Source organism: Lutra lutra, chromosome 14 (assembly GCF_902655055.1).
Source record: "Lutra lutra chromosome 14, mLutLut1.2, whole genome shotgun sequence".
Taxonomy (NCBI): domain Eukaryota; kingdom Metazoa; phylum Chordata; class Mammalia; order Carnivora; family Mustelidae; genus Lutra; species Lutra lutra.
Window position 1 is genome coordinate 7,458,115 of NC_062291.1, and position 13,257 is coordinate 7,471,371.

Sequence of the window (13,257 nt, forward strand, 5' to 3'; positions counted from 1 at the left end):
CCTCCACTCTCTGCTTGTGCTTCCAGGATCTGGTGCAGTTCCTGGGGAAGGGAGGCTTCCGGCAAGTGAAAGCTTATTGTTGGCCATCCTTTGTACCTTTAAAAGCAGTCATTAACATTTTAATATAAACCACCCCCCAGTCCCAGGTGGAATGATACAAGAGAAGATAGCCTGGCTTTTCTGCTCCTTATTATGAACAGTGAATGTCCTTGGAAAACTTTAAAAGAGCTCTGAAAAGAGCCCTTGTTTGGGGACCCAAGAACAGAGAAGCTGGGAGGGTATCCTGCTTTCTCAGTGGACAAGGGAGCAGGGAACCAGAAAGAATGTAAGATGGTGCTTGGAGAAGAGAAAATGCAGCCCTGCACAGACCAAGCCAGCAGATGTGCAGAACACAGAGGTCTGGAAGCAGACCAGTAAACAAGGACTCCTGAGGTCCAGAGCTGCTCAACCCCTCACCCCAACACTGCTCTCTTACCCAGTTACCCCACTGCACGTCCTTCTGGGGCCCGTGGGAGCAGCCCTATCCCCCCATCTGCCCAAGGCAGCCTAGAGCCGAGTGCCCTCTCTCCTGAGGTAGAAGATCCCCCTTCCACTCCCTGCAGGAGGAGAATAAGGAGATGCACACTAGTGAGTGCTTACTGTGTATTAAGGTACTGTTCTAAGCACTCGATAGGTATTAACTCACAGAAGCCCAGCAAGGCAGGTACTGAGATCGCTAGTATTCTGCAGATGATAAAGCTGACACACAGAAGTTATTTTTCCAGACGTACCAAATACGATTTTTTGGCAAAATATTTTGTTACATGTAGTGATTGGTTTATGGTTCTAGTATTACTATGCTTCTAGGCTCTGTGGAGCTCAGTGTTTTTTTTGTTTTGTTTTGTTTTAGAGTGAGCAAGCCTGAGTAGGGGCAGGGGGAATCATAAGCAGGCTGTACACACAGAGCCCAAGTAAGGCTTTATCTCTCAAGCCTGAGGTCAGGACTTGAGCCAAAATCAAGAGTTAGATGCTTGATGCTTAACCGACTCCGCCACCCAGGAGCCCTGAATTCACTACGTAGGTGAACTTGTAGCCACTGCATGTGGGCTTCAAGAAGCCACTTTAAAAACTGGGATTATCTACAATTTATACAAAATCCCAGTTCTGTCCAACTAAAATAGAGAGGTCATTGATAGAAAGTATAATGTTTCAAGTCACCAAACTATCTCTTTTTTCAAGTTTTGCTCCAGACTACTATGACTGGGGACAACAAACTAACAGCTTCCTGGCACCAGTGGGAACTTTCCAACCAGACCCAGTTTTGGATCCTGACAAACCAAGCCATGGGTAGTATCAGTCAACAATTCTGTGGAAGATTCCTCAAGTGAAGACCTTCAAAGAGATTAACTTCATGACAGCTGAATTTTTCTAAGGCACTTTTCCTTAAGAAATAGGACTTGGTTTTTGTTACAGGTTTCTAATGGCTCCGTAGGACTAAGCAATAATTTAGATTGATAAAATCTTATTTTAGTACTAAAAAGTGAGCCTGGCTGCCTATTTCAGTGGGTATAATTTAAACTTTTAAAAAAACTGTACTTTTATAAAGATGTATTTTACATAACTTAAATAATAATGCTAAAATATATACTAGGATTTTTTGAGAATGTTATTGCAATATATGTTTGTAGTTTGCACGGACTTTTATGCATAATCCACTTTAAAAGTCCACAGTACATGGTCTGATGGTTGTTTCAGGCTTTCGGACTAACGTATCTTCAGATCCTTACCTCTTCAGGTGGTGCAGGGGCTGAGCCGGGTAGATTCGAAACCCAGCTAACATCTAGAAAGCCAGTTTCGACTCCAGTGTTAAGTTATACTGTAGCAGATTATCAACAGACTACAGACAAGGTAATTGGCTCCTTCCTTCGAGTTCTTTAAGGTCCGGAATCTAAAGAAAAGAATCTAAATTTTGACAAAAATGTGGTACTCCTTTGAGCAGGGCCCTAATGTGTACCCTTCAGCCATAAGTGGATCCCTTAGAAGCAGAGATAGAGCTGACCCACACTGCTAAGCCTTCTCTGCCGTATTCAGAACCTTTGCCTAGTTTTTCCGCCCAGGGAAATCTAGGCTCCGTTACCTCAGTCCTTCCCACAACGGCACCTTTCCCAAATCACGGACCGTTCATTCCAGTCCAGAAGCGGAGGAGAGGTTCTCCGCCCTCCATCCGGCAGGCTGTACGCAGTCCTCAGTCTTCCTGCACTTTCCCACCGTATTTAAAATAACGGCCTGCATTTCTAAGTAGCTCCGAAATCAGGCTACTGGCAATAGCAGCTTTAAAACGGGAGTTGCTCCCTGGTACGCAGGAGCACGATTCCTGTCCCTTGGCCACGTGAAGAGGCACATTCCAGACGACGGCTTCAATGAACTCAGCTGGGACTCCCGCCACGGTGCAAGTCTAAAACCTCCAAGATCTATCCAGGTACCACTGCCTACGATGGGAAACTGTGTCAGGGAGGTTAAATGCTCGGATTTTCTGTAAAACAGAAGGTACTGGAGGAAGGATGGTTACCAGAGAGACGTGATCTGCTCTGCCTAGGAAATCTCACTGCTCGGGACAGGAGGAGGAGGAGCAGACGGACAGACAGTTATGCTCTGCCTTCAGGATGAAACCCATTGCCGGTATCTCTTATTTCTCATTATGGTCTTCAGAAAGGATTTCTCTCTGGGCATTGATTTCACAGAGATCAAGTCTACTTCTCTTGATGGTGATTAAAATTGCCATCTCAAGTTGTAAAAAATGGCTTGTGACTGGGTTTTTCATTTGTTCAGAATGCCTTTATCCTGCATCATCCAACATAGTGTTCTTGCCTTTCAGTATATGGAAGAATTGGCGTCACATGTCACTGAAAATAGTGACTGTCAGAGCAAATTCTAGACTGAAGCAAAATTTGCACTGATTATTTGGGTTGCCTTAAAATATTGTAAGTTGTTATTATTCTAAATAGCTTTAAGAACACCCTACTTGTCATGCTATCTTTGTTAACTAATACTTAGGAGAATTTAAAGGCAGACCAAGCATAGACTTAAAAACTTTAAATCATGCTTTCAGAAAGTACTTCAATTAGGTCATTCAAGGGTAGGTATATTTTAAAAAATACAGTAATTAAAAAATCACTAAAATCATCCAATTATTACACTCATGCTGTATCAACACATTATCCTGTTATTACTGGCAGGAAAGTCGCAATAACCAGCATTAAGTGATGAAAGCCATAATCTATTTTTATGATAAAGCTGCTACTATTTGAACTATTTTCTTATTGGAAAGGATAAAAATGTTCTAAGAGCTTATTTTTCTCTTTCCCTTTTTAAAAAGTTTTGCTTAAACACAAGTATTGTAAACACATCTAGAATATTAATAGGATTGGATTAATCTTTTTCTCATAGTAAATGACCATATGTACCCTGTGAAACATTATAGGTATGGTAGGTATGAAAAGGGAAATTAAAATTTCTTCAGTTTCCTAATTGTGTTACGGTGTTAAATAGGTTCACTAACAAAACTTCTCCTTAATGTGAAATATTAAAGGCCCAAAGAAGGCAAAGAACAGAGATTACTGGTTATAAAACACCGAAAATGTCCTTTTTTTTTTTTTTTAAATTTACTTGACAGAGAATACAAGTAGACAGAGAGGCAGGCAGAGAGAGGAAGGAAAGCAGGCTCCCTGCTGAGCAGAGAGCCCGATGCAGGGCTCGATCCCAGGACCCTGGGATCATGACCTGAGCCAAAAGCAGAGGCTTTAACCCACAGAGCCACCCAGGCACCCCGAAAATGTCCTGTTTTAAAGCAACATAATGAAATTAAAACCTTGGTCACTTGAAAGTTAAAAATATATGGGGAAGAGGCAGTGTCACTGGAAATTTTGTACTAAATCTGATTCAACACTAAAGGCTGCATGTGAGTATTTCTAGACACCTGTTGGAAATAGGCATAAAAGGGGTCTTCTTCTGCAGGTTAATTGTCTAAAAATGCCAACTGATTTGTGTAGATATCTTGCACTGGCTCTTTCTTTCTACAATTAACCCATTTAGCTGAGCCACTGATTACAACATCCAGAGTATGTTACACAGGGACCTGTGGACTGTAAGGAGTTTTTCTTTGACTTTTACAGTACACACATCATGGTTATGCCAGTTCGTTCTTGGATGCATCAGGTGTGTTGTTAAAACTATGCTGGTTACCATGTTTAGCGGTGTAGATCATCAGGCACATTCACTAGTGTGTCCCCAAATATTCTCTTTACTCAAAACCCATTAGAACTGCTCTTTAATTCCTTGAACACTTAATTCCTATTAAGAGAACAAGCATTAATTCCAAGAGAACAAGCACTAAATTCCAGAGCATGAAAAGTGCTTAGAGAAAAAGGTTCTCATTTATATTTATAGTAGATATTACTAGAATTTTTATTTTTTAGAATGAATCTTTTTTTAATAAGGGTAAACTTACATTAGAATTAAATGGGTCTTGGGGCGCCTGGGTGGCTCAGTGGGTTAAGCCGCTGCCTTCGGCTCAGGTCATGATCTCGGGGTCCTGGGATCGAGTCCTGCATCGGGCTCTCTGCTCAGCAGGGAGCCTGCTTCCCTCTCTCTCTCTCTCTCTCTCTGCCTGCCTCTCTGTCAACTGTGATCTCTCTCTGTCAAATAAATAAAAATTAAAAAAAAAAAAGAATTAAATGGGTCTAAATATTTGGTTTTTTAGCATTTCCAACTGGAGAAACTTTATTAAAAAGTCTTCACTTTAGGGGACTGTATGATAAAATCTAGACAAGTGCAGGTCTGATTGAAGACATATCTAATACACTTTTCCATTTTTTGTCCTGGGGAGAATTTTATTTAAAAAAGTTCTAACTGTGCATAATGCTATTTAAGACTTCTCATGGTCCAGAGGAGCTGCTGGAAAGGATCAGGCTAAAAAGTGGAATTCTCATCAAAAACTCTAATCCAAGTGAGGAAACATTTAAAAGGAATGAAGGGAGTGGAGTTCAGTCAGTGTCTACCAAGTGCCTACTACATGCCAGATGCTGGGACGACTAGGGGTTTGCCAGTCTGTAAATTCAGCCACATCCCTCTTTTAACCCTACTTTACAGCCCAGTAGGGATATATGGAAAGCCCTTGCACTAATGGCTCAGAATACCGGGAAGTATGCCAAAGCTATACCCATGCCCCCAACCTAGATCTCTGTGCGGCTCTCTGCGCCTAGGCACTGACCTGGGTTCCTTCAGTGCAGAGCTCTGCCTGGGTCATCAAGTAGGGATCAAAGTCCTCAGATTCAAATCCACTGACTCAGCAGCTCCTAGTGGTATCTGCCTGTTTCCTCTAATGCCGGATTTCTTTCATCTGTTCCTTGACCTGGGACTGAAACCTGTCCTCTACTTTTCCAGAAACAGGTTAATACCCCTGTAGCCTCCAGACTGGTCTTCCCTTTTGCATCCTGGTTGCCCGACTACTTGGAGCATTAGACACGACCTCCAGAACGTATTTGCTGCCTCTGAACTTTGGTGTAGTCGGAACAGACCAAACGCCTCCCCATCTAGATTTGTGACTTCCTCCTCTTTAGTCCATGTCAGCTTCAACGTCCTTCCCTTTCTCTGAACCTCAATTTCCCATGAATCTTATTAACCTGCAACTGTCCCTCTGGTCCCTAGTCATGGTGTTCCTTTAAGGCATTAATTGAGATATAAAAAGGCATGTCTGGGTTAAACAGATGGTTTGCCAGGGCCATTTTGTGTTGCTGCGGATCCTTGGCTGTCCCTGTAATGAATTCACTAGCCCAGAGCCTAGGCTTTAGGTCTATAGACTCAATACCTACCCAAGGGAGAACACTTACCATTTAGAGGTATCTTCTGTGAAGGAAATCCATGTGGAAAGGGACATAATGTACCCAGGTGCTGGCTGAAGAACTGCAGACTCTGACCCAGGAAAGTTAGTTTGATGGTTTTAGTCTGCGACAACGGGTTGGCACCATTAAGCGGACACTAAATTTCACTCACACTGAGAGCATCGTCTCACTGAACAGGTTTCCATTAGCTGTTCCTCTTCAGCTGCTCTGTTCCTCTCTGGTGAGCTCTCACTGTGAACCAGACCCAGCCTAGTTAGGTGACAGAATTCATAAGCTGCCTAATGGCAGGGATATCTGTTTTATTCACTGCTATGTTCCCAGTGTCTACAACAGTGAATGGTCAAATCCTGTTCTTGTGGTAGGCCGTGTCTTTCTTTTTTTAAGGTAACTTCTTTCACTTGCATTTTCATCCACGGAGTATGGATTAGGCAACTATAATACTCATGTAAGGGCCTATCCCTGTTTTCTCAGATATCCAACTTTTGGGTAGAGAATTCATAATGGAATTAAAAAGGACATAAGGACTTTACATAAGGATAGTCTCTGGGAATGATCTGAGAACTCAATCTTAAAACAGAAGCACTGAGATAAAATTCTGTCTAAACAGGCACCTCCCGTCCTGTCTCTGCCCTTGCGTGTTTGGGCACCGGCAAACAGAATCCTGAAATAACACAACAGGAAGTAAAAAGTAGATCTTTATCTGATAAAGTATAAAATTAAGAGAATAGGGACACATTACAGTGGTTAAAAGTGCAACTCAAGAGGAAACACTGAACGGGGCAGAGTTCCAGCATGATCTATAGGTTAAAGAATTTTTTTTAAAGCTCATACGGAATGCTCAAGCCCAGCTAAAGAAAACTGCTTTTAAAAAGGGCAGTAGGGGGGCGCTTGGGTGGCTCAGTTGGTTAAGCAGCTGCCTTCGGCTCAGGTCATGATCCCAGCGTCCTGGGATCGAGTCCCATATCGGGCTCCTTGCTTGGCGGGGAGCCTGCTTCTCCCTCTGCCTCTGCCTGCCATTCTGTCTGCCTGTGCTCGCTCGCTCTCCTCTCTGACAAATAAAATCTTAAAAAAAAAAAAAAAAAAGATCTTTATCTGATAAAGTATAAAATTAAGAGAATAGGGACACATTACAGTGGTTAAAAGTGCAACTCAAGAGCAAACACTGAACGGGGCAGAGTTCCAGCATGATCTATAGGTTAAAGAATTTTTTTTAAAGCTCATACGGAATACTCAAGCCCAGCTAAAGAAAACTGCTTTTAAAAAGGGCAGTAGGGGGGCGCCTGGGTGGCTCAGTGGGTTAAAGCCTCTGCCTTCAGCTCAGGTCATGGTCCTAGGGTCCTGGGATCAAGCCCGACATCAGGCTCTCTGCTCAGTGGGGAGCTAGCTTCCTCCTCTCTCTCTCTCTCTGCCTACTTGTGATCTCTGTAAAATAAATAAATAAAATCTTTTTTAAAAAAAAGGGCAGTAGGGTATGGAGAGAAGAGGGGACCAGCACACCAGATATTTAACCACAGACCCTGAGTAATTAAAATGACTGTGTGTCCTGGTGTCTGAGTGAACAGACCAGTGAAACAGAGAACCAACCCCGGTGCGGAGCTAATGCCGTGTGCAATGTCATATACGATAAATGTAGCATCGCAAACCAGGGAGGACGGGACAGACTGTCCAGTCAATGGTATTGTAATAATTGGGTGACCACCTACGAAGCCTAATTAGGCTGCATCCATAATTTACACCCTACACTGAGGGACACACTCAAAAGGGATCAAAACGTAGATTGAAAAAATCATGAAAGCTCTAAAAGAAACTGTAGGTGAATTACTGCTGTGAGAGGAAGGTGTTCGAACTATGACTCAAAGTCCGAAAACACTGAGAAACTGAGAAACTTAAAAAAAAAAAAAATTGCATAACAAAAACCATCATAACAATTCAAAAGACAGACACCAAACTGGGGAAAAAAAAAATTAGAGCTCATCACAAAGGATTACCATCTGTAAGCAGTACTCCTAGAAACTGATAAAAGATCAACAGTGCAGTAGAAAAATGGGCAACATTATGAACACAAGTAACTACAGTTGGATCTTAAACATGTTGAAGGGAGTCAACCTCATTTGTATGAAAAATAGAAACTAAAACACAATGATATGTAATTTTGTATCGATCAGAATGGCAAACATCAAGCCCATGTCTACAGAAGCAACGGGGGTGGGTTAGCAGGTGCGGTCTTTAATTGCAGGTGGATATGAGGACCAGTAACTGCCTCTAGGGAGGGAAATACTCTACTATCATGGTCTGTGACTCCAAAATTCTATTTTGGGGACTTTATTCTACAAGTACATATTTATGTATGTGTGAAATGACATATATACAAGGTGTGGAAATAATCCAATGCCCATTAATAGGGGATTGGTTAATTAAACAATTATACATTCATAGAATGGAATACCAAGCAGTTGCTAAGGAAAGAAAACTTTAAGCTGTCTAGGGACGTGGGAAGACTACCATGAAAACTAGAGTGAGTAAAAGCAAATGGTATGTATAGGGTGCCACTCTGGGTAAAAATGAGAGGGTAAAACTAAGACTTTACATTTGTATTTGTTTGTATATGCCTAAAAATGTATGGATGGAAACATAAGGAACCAAGAACCGAGACACGGGGCGAGGGGTTGGGGGAGATATGCAGTATGACCAAGGGGCCGAGGACAGGAAGACATTCCACTGTATAGCCTTTCCTATTTCTTGGTCTTTGAACCATGCGAATGTATTACCTATTTGAAAAATAAAGGAGATTTAAAAAGCCTTACGACTCTGCACACATCAGAAGATACTAAAAGTCCCCAGTTTTTAGTGGTATAGTAATAAGCCAACTTATGTAGTAACACAGATACAGGACATGCTAGCTAAGGACCTGGGGTCAGACTTTTTGGTTTTTGTTTAAGATTTTATTTATTTGACAGAGACACAGCGAGAGAGGGAACACAAGCAGGGGGAGTAGGAGGGGAGGAAGCAGGCTTCCCGCCGAGCAGGGATGTGGGGCTCGATCCCAGGACTCTGGGATCATGACCTGAGCTGAAGGCAGACGCTAACAACTGAGCCACCCAGGCGCCCCAGACTTTCTGGTTTTAAACTCTAGCCCCACAACCTAGAGTTTGTGACTACAAACGAGTTAGTCACTACTATCCTCAGTTTTCTTAAAAAACGGGCTAGTAATTATACCTGCCAACTAGTCCCACTAGCGCAGCTGTGAGGATTAAGGAACCCATAGAAAGCCCTTCCGACAGTGGCTGCCGACGCCTGCCACGGTAAGAAACAAGCTCACACTCCTTATGTACTTCCTCCACTCTCCACAAGTTATAATCAAATCCTCAGCTCCTGAGTGGGATCATTTCAAAGGGGGGAACGGAACAAAAAAGAAAAATTGCAGAAACATTTATTTAACTCACATTCGCTACAGTCTGGTGGGCACAACAACAAATTAGTTGAACAAATGGAGTTCAGAATCAAAGCCGCACCTGTCGACGTTAAACCAGAACACTCGCTCACCTGTGTGTATGTGTCTGCGTGTGTGGTTTTACCAGAAAATTTCCATGACACCACATGACCGGTCTGTGCACTCGCGTGACCAGCTACGGTTTCTGCAGATACTTTACTCTGCATTCTGCTGAAAGGTTTACTATAAACTTAAACTGTTCCCAAACTTCCAGCTGAAGGCAATGCTGATGAAGATCAAAACAGCTGTCCTGCTGGGGCGCCTGGGTGGCTCAGTGGGTTAAGCCTTTGCCTTCGGCTCAGGTCATGGTCTCAGGGTCCTGGGATCGAGTCCCACATTGGGTCCTCTGCTCAGCGGGGAGCCTGCTTCCTCCTCTCTCTCTGGCTGCCTCTCCGCCTACTTGTGATCTGTCTGTCAAATAAATAAATAAAATCTTAAAAAAAAAATATCTGTCCTTTCTTATTTACACTGGCACCTGGGTAAAGTTGGAGAATTTGGCAGTGTTTCATGGTCATACAGGGACTACAAGTATCGAGTAAATTCACAATGTTACAATGTCACAGCATTTGACTTAATCAAATTCCAAAACTGGGAAAACTTTTACTATTCTGTCTGATCTTTGTAATCTAAGAATGAACACAGGAGAAACATTCAAATTTCACCAATTTTAATATATAGTATTTCTAACTTACATAGATGCCACTTAAGGAAAAAAAAAACTCATGCCATTGAAGGAAGGAATTCTTTTCCTTCATTTTCATGACTCTGTCAGCTGGTACAATCATTTCTGTCAGTTATATTATTAAGTGCTGGACTTTGAAATTAGGTGATGAGATCAAGACAAAACGAGAGAGGAATTACCAGCCAAGCGTTTGCACAAGGCAGTCAGTTCTCTAGCGTCTCTGCATGACAAAGGGCCTGGGACATAGAAAAACAGGTTATATCACAAAGATCATACAGTATCACCAGGCTACAAAACAGTCCTACACCTATACAATCATTTAAGAAATACACACGGACACAAAAATGTAGGCTCCCCCCCGACAATCCAATCTGTGGTAAAATCGAGTTAGTCAAATTTCAGCTTAAGAATACTTCATTCATTTATTTTCTCGGTGGCACAAAAATTCATTAGACACTGGAGAAGAACTTTTAATATTAACCTTTTAGTTTCCTAGAACTCATTCTAATATACAACTTTTTCCTAAGCTTGAAACAAATCACAGTAAAGAAAAAAAACAAAAACAAAAACAACAATCACTGGAAATGACCAAGGATTTTCTCTGGTTAACAGAATTTAAATAATAGCTTTTCACTGAGGGAACAGTGAAGTAACACTACTAAAAAGATTTTTAAACTTACAGTAATAATAGACAAAGTGCAAAGCTTTCACATTTTCTTAAACTCTGAATAAACACTAAGAATAATTCTTTTTAATTTACCAGCAAGATTACTTATTCACTTTTTAGACAAGTTTACCTTAAGGTTCCCCTCTCCTACACACAATACTTACATCCCTAAAAATGAAGAAATGGAGAAGGCTCCAATCAAGCCTGTTTTATTCAACTTAACAAACAAAAAGTCACCACCATCAACAACAACAAAAAAACCCTGGGTCTATAAAGGTTGAAATTGGGCAAGAAAATAATTAGTGAGACTTTACACCTTTCAACCATATCCCTCCAAGGGATGACCAAATATTTTTAAAAGAGGGGTGAGCCGACTAAAGACAGTTTAAAATACACCACTAAGTCATGGAGGAACACGCTTCAGACTCTGGCAGGTAAGGTGTGGGTTTAAGAGCACTTACTTCATAAAAGACTGAAGTCGAAGGAGAAACTCTAGGTTTTGTACCCGCATTACTTCACAGATGCCTCCTTCCAAGTTAATCACATTCTATCTCTAACAGCTTTTAAAAGAATACTTTAAATATTGGAGGATATTTAAATCTCAGCTTTAGAAAATGAGCTTAGGACATGAAGGTCATCTGTTGGTACAAGTCACACAAAGTCCCATTTATATAGGATGAACCAAAATGAAAAGAAAGGTAGGGAGAGGGGAAGCTTCACGAGGCTTGAACTCTGTTTAAATAACCTGCCAAAGAAATTCAGGTTGAGAGAGGATTGCATAGATTGTATTCTAAAATAAAATCCTTTAAAAAAAAAAAACAAAAACACTCAAAAGGGTGAATTTTATGTATACTGTTTTAAAGTGGCATTATAAGTCCATATATTCAAATTTTATCAAAGTGAAACTTACATATTTATGCAAATTTTTTTTCTCAAAGTAGACAAAAATTTTCTAAAATTAGAGACAGGACAAAGAAATGCAAAATCAAAAGAAATGGATACATAGTATGGGTTCTAAGTAAAGAACCCTCTGGAGCAGCCCATGACACACATGGGCTGTCTGGCTGGGCAGCTAAGGGAAGGGATAGTACACATTTGCCTTTACTGAAGCAGGGCCTTTAGACCAAAACAAAACAGCAACAACAGCAGCAACTAAAAATCTTAACTGAAAACCAATGAAACTGAAGTTGAAGTCCTAAGGATTCTTCAGTCCCTCCGTAACCACACACTGAAAGGACCGTTCATCACACTGACACTTCCGGGTTACAGAAGGTGACATCAGGCAAGGCTAAGAACCCAAAAGTCACTGAGAAATTTTTATCACTGGTCCTAATCCGAAGCAACATTTGTTCTCTAGCTCTCCTTTTCCATAACAGACTGCTAACAGTGTTTATTAGGATGATCATTTAAGTCCGACAACTGGAAATAAAGAACAGAATAAGAAAAAAACAATTCTAAACAAACAGAATAGCAGAATATTCAACAGATGGAAACATGAAATTAAACACAGAATTAGTATAACTTACATGTTTTAAAAGTATATACTTCATTTATAAATATCTCTAATTGACAATCTATTAAAAATCATAAATATTCAAGTGAACATTTGAATTTTCTCCTTAAGAGTTCAGAATTCCTTCTTCATGTCTTTGAAGATTAGTCTCCTTCTGCTGAATGTCCAAGACCAACAGGCTTCACACAATCAGATTATGTCTCTAATTAGACATAGAAAAGCCTTTATTACCTACTGTGTTGCAGTAAGACTTTGAAATTCTGTAACTCTCTTATACTTGTAGAAAGCCTATAGAGGAAAAAAAGAACGTATCAGTATAGTTCATGTGTGTACATATTTCAAATAAGATACTCTTCTTATTTTGAAAGCAAAATTCAAAATAAAAGAATATATACAACACTAACCAATAAAACTTCCATTTTTAAATGCGTGTGCTGTAATTACTTATTAAAGACTGACGAAACACCCAGCTGCAGTTCTTCACTCTTGGGTTAGAAGGGGCAGAGGGAGCCAGGTACTTGTTATCAGTAGATTCTAGATTAATGATGGCAACAGTGATACGAATAACTCATTACAATAAAGAATCTCTAATCATTTACAAGTGGTCTTATAAGTTCACTCTGCACATTCCTCTCCAAATGTCCACTCCTTCGTTGTTGTCCCCCAAACACCCTACACATGACCCTTGAACACTATGGGTTTGAACCGTGTGGGGCACTTACACAGATTTTTTTCAATAAAGATAGGACTATAAATGTATTTTCTCTATTTTTTTTAAGATTTTATGTATTTATTTGACAGACAGAGATCACAAGTAGGCAGAGAGGCGGGCAGAGAGAGAGGAGGAAGCAGGTTCCCTGCTGAGCAGAGAGCCCAGTGTGGGGCTTGATTGATCCCAGGACCCTGGGATCATGACCTGAGCCAAAGGCAGAGGCTTAACCCACTGAGCCACCCAGGTGCCCAAAATGTATTTTCTCTTATGATTTTCTTAACAATTCCTTTTCCCCAGCTTATCTTGTTTTCGGA

General features: G+C 40.9%; 2 protein-coding genes across 7 annotated transcripts in view; one reads left to right on the forward strand and one right to left on the reverse strand.

Annotated features, from left to right (window-relative positions):
- GPR137B (G protein-coupled receptor 137B) overlaps positions 1-2,777 on the forward strand; it is a 48,414-nt gene extending 45,637 nt beyond the window's left edge. The window contains 1 exon segment of the mRNA XM_047702364.1: positions 1,219-2,777. Coding sequence (XP_047558320.1) covers positions 1,219-1,330 — 112 coding nt within the window. The 3' untranslated portion in view covers positions 1,331-2,777.
- Positions 1-13,257, reverse strand: part of ERO1B (endoplasmic reticulum oxidoreductase 1 beta) — a 77,606-nt gene that overhangs the window by 7,462 nt on the left and 56,887 nt on the right. For 5 of the 6 annotated variants that reach the window (XM_047702361.1, XM_047702360.1, XM_047702362.1 and 2 more), the window contains one exon: positions 12,463-12,519. In XM_047702361.1, coding sequence (XP_047558317.1) covers positions 12,463-12,519 — 57 coding nt within the window. Of the gene's footprint in view, positions 1-10,019; positions 12,520-13,257 lie in introns of those variants that run through there. The other variant, XM_047702363.1, reaches the window with a different exon arrangement.